The 21,642-nt window shown below is 31.2% G+C and overlaps 1 protein-coding gene across 9 annotated transcripts in view; it reads left to right on the forward strand.

Moving 5' to 3' along the window:
- Positions 1–21,642, forward strand: part of LOC145283733 (WD repeat-containing protein 11-like) — a 147,917-nt gene that overhangs the window by 106,771 nt on the left and 19,504 nt on the right. For all 9 annotated transcript variants that reach the window (XM_080132790.1, XM_080132791.1, XM_080132788.1 and 6 more), the window contains 4 exons: positions 13,651–13,819; positions 15,349–15,517; positions 17,692–17,757; positions 18,080–18,164. In XM_080132790.1, the coding sequence (XP_079988916.1) occupies positions 13,651–13,819; positions 15,349–15,517; positions 17,692–17,757; positions 18,080–18,164 (489 nt within the window). The remainder of the gene's footprint in view (positions 1–13,650; positions 13,820–15,348; positions 15,518–17,691; positions 17,758–18,079; positions 18,165–21,642) is intronic.

Consider the following 21,642-nt stretch of genomic DNA (forward strand, 5'->3'; position numbering starts at 1 on the left):
CTTTAATTTACTCCTTCAATCCAGCACCTTTTGGCAGACAAAGTTCGGTAAATGTGTAGTTTAGCAGCGTAAATTATTTGACAAACAAAAATTTATAAAAGCTATTTTATATAAAACACATAGAAAAAGACCCAAAGGCTGAAATAAAACCAGAAAAAATTTAATTTTTATTATTTTTTTTCATCATTTTTTATTAGACTAAATGTACGATAATCGAGGCCCCTGTATTGCTTTTAAAATTTGGCCTTTCTAAGGTTTGACAGATTGGCCTTTTTAGGCCAAAAAGAATATGGCAGTCAAAAATATAGTTCATGAAAAAACGTAAGAAAGGCCAAATTAGGCCTTAAAAAGGCCAATCTGTCAAACCTTAGAAAGGCCAAATTTTAAAAGCAATATTTCGGCGGCCTCGAATTTCGTACATTTAGTCTAATAAAAATGATGAAAAAAAAATAATAAAAATGAAATTTTTTCTGGCTTTATTTCAGCCTTAGGGTCTAATAATGTATTTTTTTATAAAATAAATAGTATTTACAAAGTTTTGTCTGTCAAATAATTTATGCCACTAAACTACGCATTTGCCCAAAGTTCTTTTTTTTTTTTTGCTCTGTTACTTTCGAATGTTCCCTTTTTTTACGTAATGTTTCCCTGACTTGTTCCTTTGGTGAAGAACCACTGCACATAAAAATTACTACATGTTCCTTTCTTACATCATTACAACAATGATCATATATTATAATAATATTTGAAAACGAGGTTACATGAAGGGGGGGGCACTCTTTCTAAAGCCAAATTTTGTGAATTTGGTCTATTTTGGAGCAGTTTGGTTTTCAAAATTGTATTTGGTCTTTTTCTAAGTTTAATGCACAGAATAACTAAAAAAGGAAGAAGCAGAATATTATATAAATTGATAGGAAAGAACACGAGTAATTTTATTGATTTTTGTTTTAGAAATGTTTTCGCAGTATGATACATCATATATAATAGTCTCATACTTGCAATCGATTTTTATTTATTTATTTTCATCATTAAAGGATTTTTTTTATATATTAATGTCTTTGGGGGAAATAAGATCCCCATTCCACTTTAGATTAATTTTGTATTTATTCTAAGCATAAATAATTACCAATTCTAAAGAAATAGATTGTGATCTAAAATTCCACCCTAATTGTAGTCCATCCCAGTTTCTGTGGCAGCATCCATCTTTTTATTAACATGTTCTTCTTTATCATTTGTCCTTGCGCAGCGTACAAAGGTATTTCAAAATTTGCACGGTTTTGTTGCACAAAGTTGACACCAATTTTTATTTTGCATTGTGCAATACAGATTTGTTAACATTGAAGAAAGCAGAGAAAAAGAAAACAATATTTCTCGCATCTTTTTTCTTGTAATTATGTTGTTTTATCTGACACAAGGCCATAAAAAGAGAGCACTCACTTTTGCAAAGCCTTGTAAGCTGAGCAGTTTTCTTTGCATAGCTTCGTTGTTTGCAATTTCAAGCTTATGGGTCAGAGTTAAATTATGATTTTAATCTGAATTTATATGTCAGACAAGAAATGTTTCATTCTTTGGAATGTTAAAAATATATGAAAAACAAAAAAAAAAAAATTTTTTTTTTTAACCTTTTTTTTATAGAATTGCTTAGATCCATTGTTGTGACTTTAAATAAGCTCAACTTTTAACCTTATATAATTTTTTATTAGTTAGACACTTTTGCTTCTTGTTTTCCCATTATTATAAACCTTTTGCTATATTTATCGTATTGGCACATTTGAATCTGCTTTTTGTATGTAATTATGCTGTATAACAGTCAACGTCTTTTTTCTTTTTCTTTTCTTTCCTTCTTTCCATTTTGTAATTATTTGAGTTAACTTAAGGTATGTTCAATGTATATACATGTACTTAATGGAGTTGAAGTTTATAATAATTGTGATGAATTAATATTAAGCATTATCACACAATAATAGGGCTACCTGGTGTTGCCCGGGATCGTAATTTCCTTTAAATTCTTTTTATTGTTTTGTTCTTGTCCAGAATTACCCTTATATTAAAAAAACAAAAGTAAAGAAACATTTGTATGATATATATCGGTAACAAAACAAAAATATCATATTCCAAAAATTATGTAAATTGATCAAGTAGTTTTATTTTTATACAGAAAATCATTTTTAAATGATTAATGAGAATTCATAGGTATTACCACATTAATCTTGCAAGGCATTCTCATAGCAATCACAGTGTCGACACCCACAGATTTCAGAACGTCTAAAGACACAACGTTGGAATTTACCCATCCACACACACTACATTACACTTCGCATGCAGTGATACAACAAATAGTCTGAAACTTTCTAGAACTCTCCTATATAAGCTTTTGTGCATGTAAATCAAACCAGTCTAAGATGCGATTCTACGAATAACAACATCGCTGCTTGACTCCGTTTTGTGGGACGTAAAATCACCAACATGACTTCGCACGCATCATACACCTAAATTCTCAGCATGGAAAATACCATATCAAATGAGAATTAATTCTTTTCAACAAGTTATTTAGAACTGTTGTTTGCATACGTATTGAACACACACATACACACATGTCACTTAAGCAATTAATGCTTTTCTTTTCTCTCCAGAAAATAACTATACATATTTCCTTTCAACATGAAAATCTGTAATCATAGACTTTTTGCCTTTTCTACAAGACATTCCTTAACAAAGACTGTCTAATGAACTCTTGTTCCAAAACCTTGAAGTTGAAATAATTTGAATTACTTTTTCTTAAACAGGCTAATAAATGTTATTTTATCCCAGTACAGCGGTCTAGAGTTCTTATTCGAGTGTCGTTATTTTTCCAAAGTTATTCACGCCTTTTAATATTTATGTGGATGTAGATGTGACCCTGTAGAACCCTTCTGTAAATTGGAGATCTCGCTAAAGTTATCTTTTAACAGCCCCAGTGATACTCTGCCATTTTCACCTTATAGATATCCCTGCACCTACAACCATGATCTCTAATATTGATGGATTCCAACTATAGATTGGTTACCATGCCAATCCACATTTCCCACAATGGCAGGCAAGATAGCAACTCTTGTTACTAATAAAATTTGATTTTCTTAGTTAAAAATAAAACTACTTTGGAATATGATATTTTTTGTTTTGTTACGGATACATACATCATACAGATTTTGCTCTATTTTTGTTTTTATATAGAGGGAATTATAGACAAGTACCATTTTTTTAGTGATTTAATGTAGTCATTGAATAGAAAAATCTTGAATATTATTTATTATAAAGTAATAATTCTGTTTTGAAGTCATCATGATGAAACTAAACTGGAATCTATCTTTTAGGAGAAAATATATTGATGACAAACTTCCAATATTCTGCCTTATTTAATAAATTACAGTGCTGTTATTATTATTACAATTGGGTTGGTGCAAAAATGTCGTTTTTTTATCTATAAGTTCAACATAAAAAAAAAAATTATCTTTGCACCAACCTAATATTATTAATAATGCTACTCGAGTTGTGCGAATACTTTTAAAGAGTTCTGTTTAAAGGGAGATAATCTAGGAAGTTTATCTTAACAGTGATTTTAAAATTATGCAAGTGTTCTAGTGATCTACTTCATAACATCTATGTACCTAATGTTCTTCAGACCTATAGATGCAATACTTCTGGAAAATGTTAGCATTATTTGCAACAATTGTGATTTCATCCAATTCTAACTAATTCGATGTCCTATAGTGTTAGATTATAGAAAAAAGAATATGCTTTTTATAATTCCATTATTGGATTTAACAAGTAAAATTTTTACTTCCATAACAACAAAATAATGAAAACAGAATTGATTTTAATGCAATGTTATCTGCTTTATCAATTATTGTTCTATACTAATCCATCTTTTAGTTGGCTGATTTAAGATATGAGCACAGCATAAAAAGCTAACAATGCAGAATAGCAGGCCAGTCTACTGTGCGTGCAAAAATAAAAGTCAATAGTTTTTAATTTTATTTATTTATTTACTTACTTATTTATTTATTTTTTATTTATTTATTTATTTTTATTTTTTTCCAGAATTTTCGATATGTGGATTGATAATTTGTATTATTTAGACTACTGTTCTTATCTTGATTGTTATTTTCAAAACGCTTTGGCCTTATTCAATTGCATCTGTTAAAACTCTGGAGCTCAAGTTTGATAAAATTATTTCTGAATTTGAAAAAAGTGCACCTAAAGAGGGTTGACGATTATATTGGCTAAACCTTTGTGAAAATAGCACTTAAGATGAGAGCAGTAGTTTAAATAGTCCAAATAATAGAGATTATTTAACCTTTTTTTTATTTTTAAATTTGTAATGAAATTGCATAGTTATTTATGATTTCCATTCATATTTTAAGAATCATTTTAAAATCAGCTGTCATATATTTTTGTTGTTAAAAACAAAGTTACTCACAACTAGGGCTAGGACAACAGAATATTCTTTTCATTGTTTTTACTCTCGAGTATACATCTGATACAGTTAGACACAATCAACCGAGAACCACATCACTCTACATAAAAACATAAGATATCAATGGATATATACCTGAAAGTCAAAACAAGGAAAAGAATATGCTGTTGTCCTAGCCCTACTCATAACTTGAAGGCAATGCTTTTTAATTTTTGTTTCTTGAATGTTTTCCAACTCTAAATGATTTTCTACTCTTAAAAAAAAATCGTATTAAAATTGTTTTAAGTTTGTTGCTTTCTATATTGTTGTAAATATTTGTCTGCACAGAAAAGCTAATTTAATGAAATCATTCTGAAGAAATGTTTCATTCATGTCTTGCCATTCGTCCATCCACATACAAACATGCAATGAAGATAAAAAAACAATTATTTTATGTTCTTTATTCAATTACATATGATTCATGTTTTTTATCTTGTTTTTCACATAATTTTCTAACCAAGTATACATTCATCAAAATAGCATGCCTCAAATTGGTCTCAGAATAACATATCTTCCATAAAATCCAAAATTATTTTTATTTACTTTTGTACAAAATATATATTTATGTTTACTTACTTAAAAGAAATAAATAGGCTATTTCAATTTAATTCAATGAAAATAGAAATAACTATCCACAAAATTATTAGGAAAAATACAGAATAATAGGTAATCTTTTCCATTAAATGTGTTGTACATTACCCATCCTCGCAAAGGTAAAATTATTTCATATACATGCTGTAAATTACCTATCCTAGGGAAGGTACAATTATCTCATACATGTGTAATATGCGTCCTAGGGTAGGTAAAATATTCTTTTGCTCAAAATAGCAAATGATACATAGACATTAAAAATTCCTCCATCCTAAGAATAACAAATATGTTCCAAATCAACTTCAATTTTCTCATTGTTTATACAGTCCCGGGTAGCCCAGCTGGTCTATAATATAAATCTCACCTGTCTGTTTAAATCTATGTATGTATGTTTGTATGTCTGCCTAAAACTTTTGACAGAGGCAACGGATTTTCCCAAGATCAGTATCATTTTGAAGCTCGATCCTTCAGATGACAAATACCGAAAAATTGGACAAAAACATTCATCCCTTCATCCTCAACTGGGCACTTTTCTACAGGGAGGGGTCGCTTTTTTTTGCTGATATTTTCAAAAGTCATTGCCTCTTTTCGATTGTCTAGCCTTAATTTAAACCTACGTCACTTTGTTTGGTGATGGGTGCAGCAGCTAACACATCATTTTTTTTTTTTCTTTTCCACCTTCACATCACGGGTTCGAGCCTGCCTGCCTACTGCAACTTTTTTTTTTTTGATCAACACACACCTCCAAGTACCAAGGCAACACCGGGCATGCCAGAAATAAATTTATCAAGTGAAAAAAACTGAAAGTGGAATGCATAGTTTGGTTTACTTATGACATATGCCATTTATTAATATGAAAAGAAAAAGCGAATAAAAGTTTTATTTATTTAAAAAGTAAAAAGAATAGAATGGGTTTTATTGTGATTTTATCTGCTATACCAATTATTGTTCTATATTGATTTGGAAGTCTTTTATTTGGCAGAGTTAAAGATATAATGAGCACAGCATAAAAAGGTAACAATGCAGAATGAGTCATTTCTCCCATGCATGCAAAAATAAAAGCAAATATTTACTCAATTCTCGTATTATTTTTAATATTTTATATGTATATAGTTTCATTGTTCTTCATTGGTTTTAAAATTACCAATTTCTTTCATTATTAGATTTTTTTTGTAAATGGGTCTCTCTCTCTCCCTCTCTCTTTCTCTCTCTCTATATGTATATATGTATATATATATACTAGCAAAAATACCTGTCGTTGACTGGGTTCAAAAGCAGCCTACAGAAAATGGACTCTGATTTATAAAAGTACAATAGGTTATGAAAAGGAAGGGTTATAAAGAGATAGCTTCGAATTTGGGGGTATCAAAACCAAAGAAAAATATGATGAAAGTAAAAATAAAATAGATAAACACCATAATTTATTATACCATACCTGTTCACACTGAAACACTTATCACAATATTCTGTGGATCTATATTAAAAAACCTTGTTAAACTTTGTGACATATTTCTCTTCTATGGAGGTCAGGTGCGAATGAACACCCCATAATTTTATTATACCATATTTCTTTAAACTGAAACATAATTATAAAACTATACTTACGCAGATAGATATGAAAAGTCTTTATTAAAGTTTGTGCCTATTTCCATTCTATGGAGGCCAGGAGAGAACACAGACACCAAAATTTTATTACACCATCCCTATTTAAGTTAAAACATACTTATCAAAGTATTATTATGTACATCTATATCAAAAACACTTGTAAACGTTTTTTTAATTTTTACATTTTTTATTTCCATACTTTGTGGACCAGGCGCGTACGCAGACCCCACAATTTTAATGAATCATCATTATGCCAGATCAAACATACCCATTCCTGTGGCTCGATACATCTTCTATCATGTATGTGATCAATTTTCTATAATAGTCAACCATATAGGAGCCTATTCATGACCAGACACACACACAGATGTTCAGCTTTATATTATAGATATATAAATACACACACACACACACACATATATATATATATATATATATATATATATATATATATATATATAAATACTAATAACCATTTCTGTAAGGTCTGACGAGGCTGTTGGATTGTAAACATCGTCCAACATCTGAAACATATGTAACCAAATATATAAAATGGTAATAAAAAAATAAATAAAAATAAAACACATATTTGCTCTGCAATAGTATTGAGCACTCTCTTCAGGTTTTTACTAATTAACAGTTTTACCAAATATATATATATATATATATTTATATATATATGACAAGTCTATATTCCAAATTTCATGATGTTGACAATCTTGCAATTTATTCCTTTAAGTATGTTGCCATTCACAATTCTTGACAGCAACTGTTACATAGCACAAAATCATTCATTTAATTATATCAATCAATGAATCTATTCTGCCTTCACCTCCCCAGAAGAAATAGCACCTAACAACCCATTAAAAGAAAAAAAAATGTATTTGCACATGATTACAAAATCTGAAAATTGGAAGAGGTTGCAATTACCTTTTGTTTTTTTCTTATGCCATATTTGTTATATGCTCTGTAATTACATTGAGCTTCATAAATTAAGGATTGGTATAAATAAAAGTTGAAATTGAAAAAAACAACAACATATTTCCACAGATATATATATATATATCTCATAATTTAGTAATTTTAATTTTATGATGTGAAATGATTAAATTTCAAATCTAGAATTTTTATTATATGACAAAGAATACATTTCAATAAGTATATCTCCTTAACCTATAGGTTTTCAATGTCTACCCATCTCCTCAGAGGAGAAAATATTAGTAAATTATAATGGTTCATACCTAATTTGGTAAATAAAATAAACAAAGAAAATCATAATTAAAAGTTTTTAAAGTTTTTAAATCATAGAGCAAGGGAAATTATATATTGGTTCAAAATTAAAAGGATATTGAATTTCATATCCAAATTCCAAAGTAAAAGTCTTTTGTAGCAGTGAGTTAAAGGGATCCAATCCGTATTTTGAATCTTCCACGGCACAAGGTCACAATCCGAAGTAAGCATAATTCCTTGGTTTCTTCTTTGTTTAGATGATGAGTCTAGTAAATATATAGTAAATATATTATTATAAAAGTCCCGTGAAGCTGTTTTTTAATAAACATATAATTCTTGATATAATTTAATATATTTTTTTAATTATAATATATGAGTTTCAAAGTCCACTCCAAATTAATTTCAATTTGTGAATAAAACAGTTTCTGTAGACAGACAAAGCAAAATGAAATGAAATAAATGAATAAAAGAAAGGAAATTGCTTAAAGATTATACTTATAAATTAGCACAAGTGAAAAATGTGTCTAATTGAAATCTTATTCTAAAATTTAAAAAAGGTAGTGGTGGGAGAAAAAGAAGAAATGACAAGGAACAAGGAAAGATAGAAAAATTTTTATTTATTTGCTCTATCTGTTATATTGAGCAATTTTTATTTAGCTGGGATTGTCTTTATAAAATATTACAGCAATAATATTTTGTAAGACCGATAATCACTGGATTTCCATACCAGTAGATCTATTGCATTACATTATTCTGAAGTGTGTGTGTGTGTGTATATATATATATATATATATATATATATATATATATATATATATATATAATTAAATTTATTTATACAAACATTAATGGCTACATATGTGCATACATGTTTCTGTCATCACCCGCATTGGGGGATTACGTCTTCAGGCCAAGAATTACCGTCAAAAACTGATATTTCAATCAAAAAACATTTTCCTATTTCGTTTGTAAAGTTAGAATGTAACCTGGGTGGGAGTCATAACTCGGTGAGAGGACAAGTGAGGTCTTTGAAGATAATAAACATCTTTTTTTTCATTTCTCTCTATCCATCCCATCTTTTGGTTTTTATGGCATAAGGTACTTGAGAATTTAGTATTTTTGTCTTACAGTCTGTAAATTAAAAACATTTGCTATGGTCACTGAGTACTGACCGGTGTTTTTCAATCAACACCCATTCCAAAAGTTCAAGTTTACAAACTGAATAATTCTGTAAACTTTATTCAATACTATTTTAAATTTTCTCAGCTAATGGGAGCAAATGGTTTTTCTTTCTCTCTCATTGTGAAGCCAATATCTTCTTTTTCATTTAGAATCTTTTTCTATAATAAAATCTGCTGCTGCATCTTCATATCTGGAATTTGCTCATGTTTACCAGTCAATCACTTGGATGATTACAATTGTTATTGGACTATTTCACTTGCATTTCTACATCTAACCAATCAACATTTTCTTTGGATTGGACCACATTTTTCAACTTTTTCTTCATCGAGCTTGAACTTCATTTGGAATAACCTTTAAACCTATGCATTTCTGCATTATGATCAACTTTTTTACAAATACTAGCATGGGTGCCTGGTGTTGCCTGGGTGTTTGGAGGTGTGTGTTGAGCAATAAAAAAAAAAGTTGTAGTAAGAAGGCAGGCTCAAACCTGTGACGCAAAGGCGGAAAAAAGTGGAGGTGTGTGTGTAAGGTTGTTGGTTAAGCAAAAAAAAAAAAAAAAGGATAAAGTGGTAGCAGGCAGGCAGGCAGGCTCGAACCCGTACCACGAAGGAGGAAAAGAAAGTGAAAAAAACAGACATGACGGGTTTGCTGTGGCATCCATCACCAAACCGGAAGTGATGTAGGTTTAAATTAAGGCTAGACAAACAAAAGAGCCGATGACTTTTGAAAATATCAGCAAAAAAAGCGACCCCTCCCTGTAGAAAAGTGCCCAGTTGAGGGTGAAGGAATTAATGTTTTTGTCCAATTTCTTGATATTTGTCGTCCAAAGGGTCCAGCTTCAAAATGATACTGATCTCATGAAAATCCGTCGCCTCTGTTGAAAGTTTTTGTGAGATATACAGGCATACATACATACATACATACATACATACATACATTTAAACAGACAAGTGAGATTTATATTATAGATGAGTTGTCTCAGAATTTGTAGTTTTCAATTTATGTGCTAACCAGCATAATTATAGCTTGCCGTTGATTATTATTTTGCTAACTAGTTTCCTCTGAGGATAAGTAACATTCTTTGAAACTCCTTGAAATAAGGAAAATTTTAAGTTTTCAACTTGTATTCATTATCGAATAATAAATTGTTGTAAATTCTAATTTACAGACTTTGAATTGATTTTCTTATATATATGCACTGTTTTTGTGTTTTAATAGAAAAATGTTATTCTGGGAATAAGTCAACTTGAAATTATTTGTTTTTTATTTAGATTTAGAAATGTGTGATGATTCAATGGCTTCAGGTATAGTGCTATTTTTTTTTTTTTTTTTAATATAAAGGGGTCACCACATATCAAGGCTTGGAGGCCGCTCGAAGATAAGGGTTAATGTGTGTATTGTAGTCATTGAGACCGATGCATAATAATCGTTTGTAGAAGTAATTTGATATAATTAGATTATTTATGAAGACAGTTGAACAAGAACTTGTTTACATTGGACTTGAAGATAATGATATTGTAGTCAACTGGGAAGCAGACCAGTGGAACAGAGTTCCACAAGCACACAGTTCTAGAGAAAAAGCTTTGTTCATGGAATCCATGTTTAGGTTTAAGCAACGATAGAGAATGGAGGAATTTATTGATAGTAATTTTGATTAGATGAGTGTTTTTTGTGAAGGATTGGTGAGGGAGGGCCATAGATTGGAGCTCAGTTGAACACTTGCCATGAAAATAGTGATAGAGCAGAGACAGACTCACAATGTTTCTTCTGTTGGAAAGGTTGCAGAGAAAAGAAAAGAGAATTGCCTACTGGATTACGAAGTCTGTCAAGGCAGAATAGGGTGCTTTGAGCAGCTCCTGCCCAGATGTGGCAACAACATTCAATCCTAGGATGTACTTGGCTTTTATACAGGTAGAGAATTGCTACAGCAGTAAGATATCTACTGAAGCAGTAGAATGTTCCAACCATTTTTCCAGCGACCTTGGCTACAGATTTGATGTCTTTTCAACTACTAACATAATTGAGGTGCCGAATGTATACTTCGTTCTAATTTTCAAAAGGCAGTGACTGTTATTTTTCTTTATGTGAATTTAATTTGGTCATATACTGCAGCTATACAAGGTGTCACCCCCCCCACCAGAATGCTCCTTTTCCCCATGGAATTGTTAATAAGTCACGATCCTTTCTGTGATTCAACCATATTCCATACAAATATATTTCAGTCTATGCCTGACTTGTTTCAATAATCTTTGTTTTATCGCCGTTCAATGATATACTCCACATGTGCATCTGTGTGTTGCAAACACATCTGGATATGATTGATTTTTGTTGTAATGGCCCAGTTTAGGCCAAGAATAGTCTGAGAATTGTTTTGATAGACATTATCTTTGATATAACCCCACAAATAAAAACTTGGAAGGTTAAGGCTCCTATTTTTTTTTTAAATCGCTCCGGACAAGATGTAAAGCCACTTGATATAGGAAACTAACAAGTATGAAAGATGCTTATCTAATATATAAAGGGCAAAATGCATTTTTCATCAGGGTTCTTGCATCGGTTAAATTCCAGAAGTTTTCACATTCTTCCCCGATCGTAATATCTTGCATTCTCAAATGGACATTGTCTCTATCTTTTTTTTGATCAAGTTTTAAAAAATTCCCACCATGCTGTCGTCTCCGGTGTTTGTTTGTCTTTTTCTTATAAATAAAGCGAAACTATTCAAACATGAACGCCTGGCGCCTGGCCTTCTGGCCGGGTAGTATCTGTTCTGTAATTGGTCCTTGGTCAATGTAGGGAAAACCCTTCATACCGAAACCATTACTATTTATTTGAATACCATTTTTTTTTTGGGGGGGGGGACTGGTTTTCCCCAACATTAAAACGACCTTCGTGGGAGGTTTAAAAGCAATGACATTTCTGAAAGTGATATTTTTGATTGTCTACATTTAATTTGAATGCTTTAGACTTCTGGTCGCATCATGAAGTAGTGGTAAGACGTCAGATTTTCTTTCACTTTCTTTTCTGCCTTCATGTCACAGGTTCAAGCCTGCCTAACTACTACCACTTTTTTTTTTCTTTTGCTCAACACACACCTCCAAACACCCAGGCAATGCCAGGCACCCAGGCTAGTTACAAATAAAGGAGATGTCTATTGGCTTTAGTCTTCAAAAAGACCAAGATTACAGGTAGGAGGAAAATAGTCAGCAGGAAGAGAGTTCCACAAGTCTGCAGTTTTAGGAAAGAAGCTGCTGGAATAGGAAGCTGTATTACAATGAGGTATCAGAAGAACAGATTTGTTGAAACCATTAAACTAATGAGTCAAACGAGTTGAAACAAAGAAAGCAGGGAATAGATCAGACAATTCTAAAGAACGCGCGTCATAATAGTATTTATAAATAAGATAGGGACTAGCAACATCATATCTACGAGAGACAGGTTGCAGAGAAGAAGAAAGGGTGGGGGTGGAGCCAATCAAGTTATGGATACGTTTCTGTAATGGGACACAGATTCGCCAGCCCAAATATGACAACAGTACTCCATACATGGTCTGATAGTAGATTTGTAGAGATAGAGAATAGTCCCAGGTATGAGAAAGTGTTTAGAGCGATAAGGACAACCGACTCTGCTGATGAGATGATCACCAAAGTGTTCCTGAATATTATTGAACAGTGATAAAACAAACTATCTGCCTGTTGGCTTATATGGCATTTCAACTCTTATTTGTCCATTTTATGCTGAAACTGCATGTTTGCTTTGTATATGAATGGCTTGTAAATTATTTTCTTTGCAGGCGTACATTTTGTGAATAGTTTTTTAGATTGTGGATTCTATTTTGACCATAGATGAGTATAATGACAGATACTACTGTTTCAAGCCAGAATGAATCTGAGTATAAAGGGGTCACTACCCTTTTCAGAAACTGCCAATCATGGTTTCGCCACTGGATGTATTTTAAGACCATATCCAGGATATCAATTTAATGAGTTGATATTCTGGATATGGTGTATGTTTATATACTAAAAGGAGAATACAAATATAATCATTTTTATCTAACGATCAGGCAGGATTTTTATATGTAAAAATTAATATTTTGTCTACGAATTTGTTTTTATATAAACATGTTAGTTTTACTTTGTAGTCTTTTTAGTGTTGCATGTTTTCGCTTTTTTTTCTCTGACAGTCCATTTATTTCATTAACTCTTTTTCTTGAGTGGCTTTTGGCCTTGATTATTTGATTCATTAGTCAAAAACACCAAAATAAACAATAGTTAGGGAGAGGAGAGGTACATTCATAGCTATTTCAAATCTATTTAAAGAAACTGACTTGACAGCTACTTCCAGTTCCAAACATGACATACAGTATTCTCAAGTAGTCACCCATCTAAGTACTGAAGTACTTTGGTGGAACCAGTGTTTTAATGAGATTGGACTGTCATCTGAACAAGTTGGAAAATAATTTATTCGTAAATGAAGGCAATGTTTATAAGTTGATTTTTTTTTTTTTTTTTTTCAATTAATTTTTTTTTTTTCTCTTGTTTTAACCATTTCAGGAAGAAATGATCGTGTCATTCAAATGCCCGAAAGATATTCCTCGGGTTATTGATGCCGAATGGGGACAATCAGACAAACCCGTTGTTCTTATGTCTGATGGTTGCATCCGTATATTCGATCTTACCATGAAAAAGGCTTCTTCTCCAATGGTGGACTGGGACTTGGAAGGTTTGTATTATTCATCCTTATGTTTTATCAATTTTCTTATTTTTTTATTTATTTATTTATTTATTTTTTTTACTAATAAAGCAATTATCATCATTATCATAGTCATTTTAATTTCTGTTTTACATGCTGGCAAGTGTTAGATAACATTTTAGAAAATGACCTTCAAACTAATCTCTATCTCTGGTCAGGTCTTTATTTATCCTTCTTTTTTGCAAATCCATCCCTATTACTTTCTCACATGTTTTCCTTGGCTTTCCTCTAACGACTAAAACTGCTTCCTAAATTGTGCTGCATTCATTCTTTCAATGTGACCAAACTAACAAAGTCTCCTGATTTGCATACATTTCCCAATAACTGTCCAAATTTAATCTTCTTCAGAGGTCATCAGATCTAAGCTTTTTCCTAAAACTCACATTACACATCCATTGTATCATTCTCATATCTCCAAGCAACCACTGGCCAGGTTTTATTGTCATACGTCATCACACATGTCTGATAGTTTTTTTCAAATTAAAATTGAAATGCCCCCAAGAAATAAAAAGAGAGAAAGCAAACTGGAAATTTTCCACAAACACTCTGCTATCATATCAATCCTTTTTTGAACTGTTAAATCTATTCACATCGTTATCCACCACGTTTTTATGTTGAAAAGCTGAGCTAAATTTTTGTTTTTTGTCATTATATATTGTGTGTATTTAGGCAGCATCTTAAAAATAGCAGAAAACTTTTGTTTGATTATACCTTTTTTAAAAATGTTGTTTCCATTTTTCTTATGATCTATTTCTGTGTTAAAATCAAAAGAAAATTAATATAAGTTCTATATATATATCACAAACGTTTTTGATTCTTTGTTAAATCATCCTCAGTTGAAAAAACAAATGAACAAAAAAGCTGGAGAAAAAGAAGAGAACTTTAATGGTAACTGTGAAATGGCTTGAAGCCAGTTTCATATTATTTATGATGTAGAACTAGATTTCACCCTCAGAAGTCTTTAATGCCAAATTTCTACACATTATATATAAAAATGCATAAATAGAATTATGTTTGATAATAAAATTAAATCGATCATTGAATTAGAAAACGATAAGAACGAATACTGAATTAATGAGTCTTTTTACAAAGTGTTATTAATGGGGCTATAACAACAGCATATTTTTTTCCTTGTTTTGATTTTCAGGTATATATCCATTGATATTTTATATGTTTTTATGTAGAGTGATGTGATCCTCGATTGATAGATTGTGTCTGTGTCAGATATATACTCGAGAGTAAAAACAATGAAAAGAATATACTGTTGTCATAGCCCTAGTTATTAGTTAACATTAGGATGTTGATTGCATAGACATGTCCAGTATATTAGAAAGTTAAAGTTCTTCTATTTTTAGTATCCATTTTAATTTCACTGTTAGTGCAATAAAAACTCAACTTTATATGATTGAAACATTTTTTTTCTTTGTAAATATTATAAAAAATGATTACCTTAATTTTCTAAAGTACATTTTTTTTGTTGTTGTTTGTTTTAAATCCAGAAAAGATATTTTGCCCTGCCTTGTTACCCAGCCATGGGTCTTTGTTGATGAAAACCTTTTTACAAAATCAACCCTGGAATGAGAATTACACGTACAAACTTTCAGGTATGAGGGATGAGGATCAAGAAATACAAAACAGTGTCAACAAACAATTAAAATTAATCAACAGGTAATTATTATTATTATTATCATCATTATAATTATCATCATCATTTTTTTCTTTGACATCTGCTGTATACACATTTCCGTCCAAGTCTCTTCCAGAAACCAAAGGTCAGAAATAATGCGTTATTTTGAAAGATATATTTATAATTTACATCACTGAAAGATGTATTTAGGTAATTAGTTCCTATTTCAGTCGCCTAAATTATTTCGAGTAGAAAGATCTGGATTATTTTCTTCTTTTCACTGATAACAAAAATGTTTGCTGTTTGCATAAGCAGCAGCAATAGCAATTCTTCTTTTTTCACCAACAACAAAAATGAACAAAATTTGGATTGCCAGAAATAGTTTCAGTGAACTTTCCTAATTAAACCCAGTGGCCTAAACTAGCACTGGAATCATTATCATTTTCACATGCCATATTTTTTTATATTTACATTTTAAATTACTTTATATTTTATTTATTTATTTATTTATTTTTTTTTTTTTTGGGGGGGGGGGTAGAAACTATATTGTAGTCTGCAGGAAATACCATAAGAAATCGTTTTCTTTTCTTTTTATTCTTGTTTCTTATAGCTGGTTGATTAGCACTGCAATTTTACATTTCTTTAAGACGTGGACTGCTAGAGATATTTTCAATGCCTTAACCTATCACTAGAATTATTAATGTTTTCATCTGCACATTCTTGATATTTCTATTCTACAAGATTGTTATGATTTAAAAAAAAAAAAAAGAGACTGCCATGTCTATAAGAAAGCACTTTTCGTTATTATCCTTTATCAGTATGTCTGAGCGATTAGCTTTGATTATTCTTTTATATATATATGTGTATGTGGTGTGGATAAAATAATATGATGCATCATAAAATGAAATACTGTGGAGACAAGATGTATGAAAATGATAAAAGGAAAAATAAATTAAATGCAGGAAGAACTCATCAAAAACAAGAGATTTATAGTTTTGTTAGGATCAACAAATGTCTTTAGAAAAAGTGATTTTTTTAGAAGACCTTCATTGATCTAAATGAAACTGGTAAAACTCTTGTTTTTTTATTTCTGTGTTTAATTTGGTTTCCTTTTTTCATTTTCATATATATATATATATATATATATATATATATATATATATATATTACATAGAAAAATGAGAGCATGAAAAGTAATATGGTTCAGATTAAGCTTAGAAAAGTAAAAGGACTAGTTGTTAAAACTGGAAAAGAAGAGACAAGATATTCTAGTAAAAAATATAATAAATTTATAACTTAAAATACTGCAGCATTAAGAATTTTTAAAAAAATTCAATTTAACATTATATATAAATTCTTAATGCTGAAATATTTTAAGTTATAAATTTATTATATTTTTTACTAGAATATCTTGTCTTTTTCTTCTCCACTTTTAACAACCAGTCCTTTTACTTTTCTATGTTTAATCTTAACCATATTACTTTTCATGCTCGCATTTTTCTATGTAATCCATGATTTTTCCAGGTTTTACTTTGAAATAATATTTTCTTTTTTGTGTTCAATATCATACGCATAAAAAAATTACAAACTTCTTAAATCGACTAAATAAAAAAATCAAATAAAAGACATAAGTAAATAGATAGAAAGAAGAGACAAAAGAAAGAGAAACAGAATTAACGGGTGACGTCTTAAGCAAAATATTATCAGCCCTAGCATGGCAAAGAGCATCACTTTTGTTACCTCTCTATACAACTCAAATAAGATGGCATGCAAGCAACATTCCCGCTATGATTTATGAAGGTGTTGATGACAAAAAAGTTGCTATGGTAACCAACAGCCAATCAGAAGAATCTCTCACGTTCCTTACTTATTCTGAAGACTTTTGAACACCAGTAATTTTATTATAATTTTTGTTTTAATGAACGGAAATTGAAAATTTTTATTTCAAAATATAGCTGATAAGGTGACCTATGAACTGTAAAAATTGTTTGAAATTTGGTCGCAAAATGAGTGACCAGTGAAGCTTTAAAGCAGTTTTAAATGAGTAAAACTAACACTTAACCATATATTCAAACACTACTGTGTTTGAATGAGATATATATGCATGTTTTTTTTAATATGTTGTTTTTTTTTATCTAATATTTGAATGATTTAATAAATCTAAATATCTTGTATGTGTACCTAATATGTATAAACATTTTTATTATCTTTTCAGTGACCTCATGACCTATCTTCCTTCATCTAAGTTTGGTGTTGGCCAACGTTGTCTCTTAGCTGCAAAGTAAGTAACTAAATAGTTCTTTTGCAAATATCTAAATATTCTCCCCCCCCCCCATAATAATTTTTTTTTTTGTTATCTGGATCAATCTTTATGTTGCTGTTTGAAGGTTACAATATCTCAGTATTAATTTTAAAAACTTAGAAAAGAGAAAAGAATGATTGTCAGAGAACTTTAGCAACTTATACATGTTGGTGATATTAATCATGGTTTCATGTTTTCCAAAATCAGTGTCTAAGATTTTTACTCCACCCCACCCGCCCTCTCTCTCTCTCTCTTTAATAATTATTTTATTTAATTTTTGTTACTTTGTCTCTTTTTCCAGATTATTTGGTGATGAAGCTGAAGTCCATTTCTGGACTGTAGCTCTTCACTACATGAGATCAGAAAAGGTTGCACCTATGAGTAAGGTAAGTACTAATCTGTTTCATTTCCAAGGTTAATAAAAAAGCATTTATTCTTTTAGATGTATTCGTGACAGAAAGTTATTTGACTAGCTGTTATAAGTAATAAACATGTCATAAGCAAATATTTGATTTCATCCTAATTAGAATAGCATTCCTGGTTGATTACTTTTTATTTTATTTTAGATTATTATTTAGTCGTAGTAGTTATAAAGAAATCAGTAAATGGGGTTCAAAATTGTTTGAATTATGCAAATATCACTAATGGCTTAAAAGTAAGAGAAATTTAAAACCGAGAAATTTGGGGTTTGAAATTGACAACATTATATGGGAAAAATATTTAAAATCACTGACCAATTCATAATAAGGAATGTATTAATTTCTTTACTGTTTCCTTAGTTTTGGAGAAATTTTGATAGACTTTGGCATTCGTATGTCAAATTGTATGCTCTTTCTGATTCTGAACTCAGATTGTATGTATCCTTATGCTGTAACCCATTATTTAGAGAACAAGACATTAATATTTCAGAATTTTCAGAATTGCTTTTATTTTTTTTATTTTTTAGAAATCAAATGATGGATAAACATGTTACACACACACATATATAAGCAAACATAGGATTAGCGAATCTCTCAACAGAGCCTTCCTTTCTAGGGCAATTGCTCTTGACATATCAAAGGCCTTTGATAGGGTACGGCATAAAGGTCTACTTCACAAGATCTCCAGCTATGGTATAGCTGGAAATGTCTTAATTATTTAATCATTTCTCTCTGATAGGTTCATAAAAGTAGTGGTTGATGGGCAGAAATCAAAAGCTCACAGTATTAATGCTGGAGTTCCTCCGGGGTCCGTCCTGGGTTCAACTCTCTTCCTGATTTACATTAATGATCTTCTAAATCACGTTCTTAGATCATTCGTAGACATTTCTGTTGATGACACGACCATCTATGGCAGCACATCAAAGGCCGTAAATGACCAGGTTATCTCTGATTCTCTCTCCTCTGATCTTGAGCATGTGGTACAATGGGGGAAAAAGTGGCTGATTACGTTTAATGCATCTAAAACCAAGCTTCTATCTTTACATCATCAACATTCTGATCCCCATCTGGAATCAATTGAAAAGAATGGTTCTCGTCTTGGGGAGGCTCCATGTTCTGACAAGCTTCTGGGCTTGACCTTTACTCCTGATCTGAAATGGAACATATACATCAAATCCGTTGCCAAGGTCTCTGGAAAAATGGTGGGATCATTCTATCGAGCCAATAGATATCTACCTTCAGATGCAATTCTATACCTATATAAGATCCAGGTATATCCAAGGATGGAGTATTGTTGCCACATCTGGGCAGGAGCTGCTAGAAAAACTTATCCTGCCTTGACAGAGTTCAAAATAAACTTCATAGCCTAGTGGGGGGGGGGCCCTTTTCTCTTCCCTGCAACCTCTTTCTCACAGAAGAGACATTGCGAGCCAGTCTCTGTTTTATCATTATTTTCATGGCAAGTGCTTGTTTGACCTCGAATTTATGGTCCTTCTTCGCCAAACTTTCACGAGAAATACTCGTGTAGCAGAAAACACTATAAATAATTTATCTGTGCTGAAACCTAAATGTAGATTCCATGAACAAAGCTTCTTTCTTAGAACTGCACACTTGTGAAACTCCGTTTACTTGCTTTCCAGCTGACTACAATATGGTCGTCTTCAAGTTCCCTTTTAGTAATCCAATTTACCAAATTTACACTTCTAACAATTATTATGATATTGTCCTTTTGGCCACTGCGCGCTCTTTAACGTTTATCCTCGAGTGGCCTCCGGCCCTTGATAAGTGGTGATTCCTTTGTAAAAAAAAAAAACAACATTGTTAAAAATAACAGTATTTTTCTGCTTAATTATATCTTTTTTATTTTTTCAATTTTTATAATGATTTTTTTGTATTAAAACCCAAAAAATTCATGTATTTTCTGTAATGTATCATAAACGTTTTCAATTCTTCATTGAATCAGCATCAATAAAGTCAGTTAGACTCAAAAGAACGGACCTGCTATTTCCAAGAAAAATGTTAATCATTTGAATTCCGAGATGTCGGAGTTAACATCACATGTTAAGCATTTTAAAACGTTGCGACTGGTTTCATAACTAATACTGTTTATTAATTGTGCGCTGCTGAGTTTTAATAAAAAGAAATTTTTTTTAAATTGTTTTTGTAATGTATGATTTTAGTGTTGACTAGAATTTGTTTTAAATCAAGGAGAAACATGTTTTTGTACATATTTGTAATTTAAACTAGCGTTTGTAAGATGCATAGTGAGAGGGTAATGATTGTAAAGCTAATGTAGCTGTTAACTTTATTATTATGGGAGTTACATTCTCCCAAAGTGCATTTAAGTTTATAAATAATTTCAAAAATTCTTCAATCCACATACTTCAAAAGACAAACAGTAAATATTTATCTTTACATTTTTGTCCCAACCTTGAAATCATCATAACAATCACATTCAAAACATGACATCTACCTACATTTGTTACCATTCAGATTATAATTCTTATTTGTTATCCTGCTTCTATCCTTCTCCAATCACCTTGTCACCAATCAAGAAAAAAGGAACTGAGGATAAACAATTTAAGGTTCTGAACAATGTCAAAGTTGGGGTTAAAATTCATCATCTCAGAGGCAGGTTTAGCTTATAATAATGGTTCATAATTTCAACTTGAAAAGACATCTTCATCTATAAATATAAAAGCGAAAATGTGTGTGTGTATGTATGTATGTTCGCTTTTTGTGTATGTCCGCGAAAGGCTTTTTTCCCAGGCCTTCTGGGTAGGCTCGCTCATGCTTAAAACTTTTTATATTGCGTCTAAATCATAATAACTACGACTTAACAACAGGAGTCGCATGTGTATTTAATTTGCCCAAATTTTATCAGCTCGCCGCGTCTTCGAAAAGCAAAAGCGAATGATCTGGCTTGCAGCGCAAAACCTAGGTCAGACACCACGCCACTTCCTTGCACCTGTTTATTTTGCTTCATAAACCTTCATATAACGCCCTTATCAGTTCCTCTCTCTCGTGGCCGAGATGGTTAGGTAACTGGATTTTTTTCCCTTTTGTTTCCACCTTGGCGTCAAGGCTTCAGGGTTCAATCCTACCTGCCAACCAAAACATTTTTTTTCTTTTACACCTCTTTTTAACACACACACCTCCAAACACCCGGGCAATGCCGGGTACCCCCCGCAAGTCTATTATAAAAATCTCACCTGTATGTTAGTGTGTATGTATGTATGTATGTTTGTATGCCTGCCTAAAACTTTCGATGGCGGCAACAAATTTTCACGAGATCAGTATCATTTTGAAGCTCGGCCCTTCGGACAACAAATATTGAAAAATTGGCCCAAAACATTAATTCCTTCACCCTCAACTGGGCACTTTTCTACAAGGAGGGGTCGCTTTTTTAGCCGATATTTTCAAAAGTCATTCCCTCTTTTCGATT

Source organism: Euprymna scolopes, chromosome 8, assembly GCF_053919585.1.
Source record: "Euprymna scolopes isolate OS-2025 chromosome 8, ASM5391958v1, whole genome shotgun sequence".
NCBI classification, from domain to species: Eukaryota; Metazoa; Mollusca; class Cephalopoda; order Sepiida; family Sepiolidae; genus Euprymna; species Euprymna scolopes.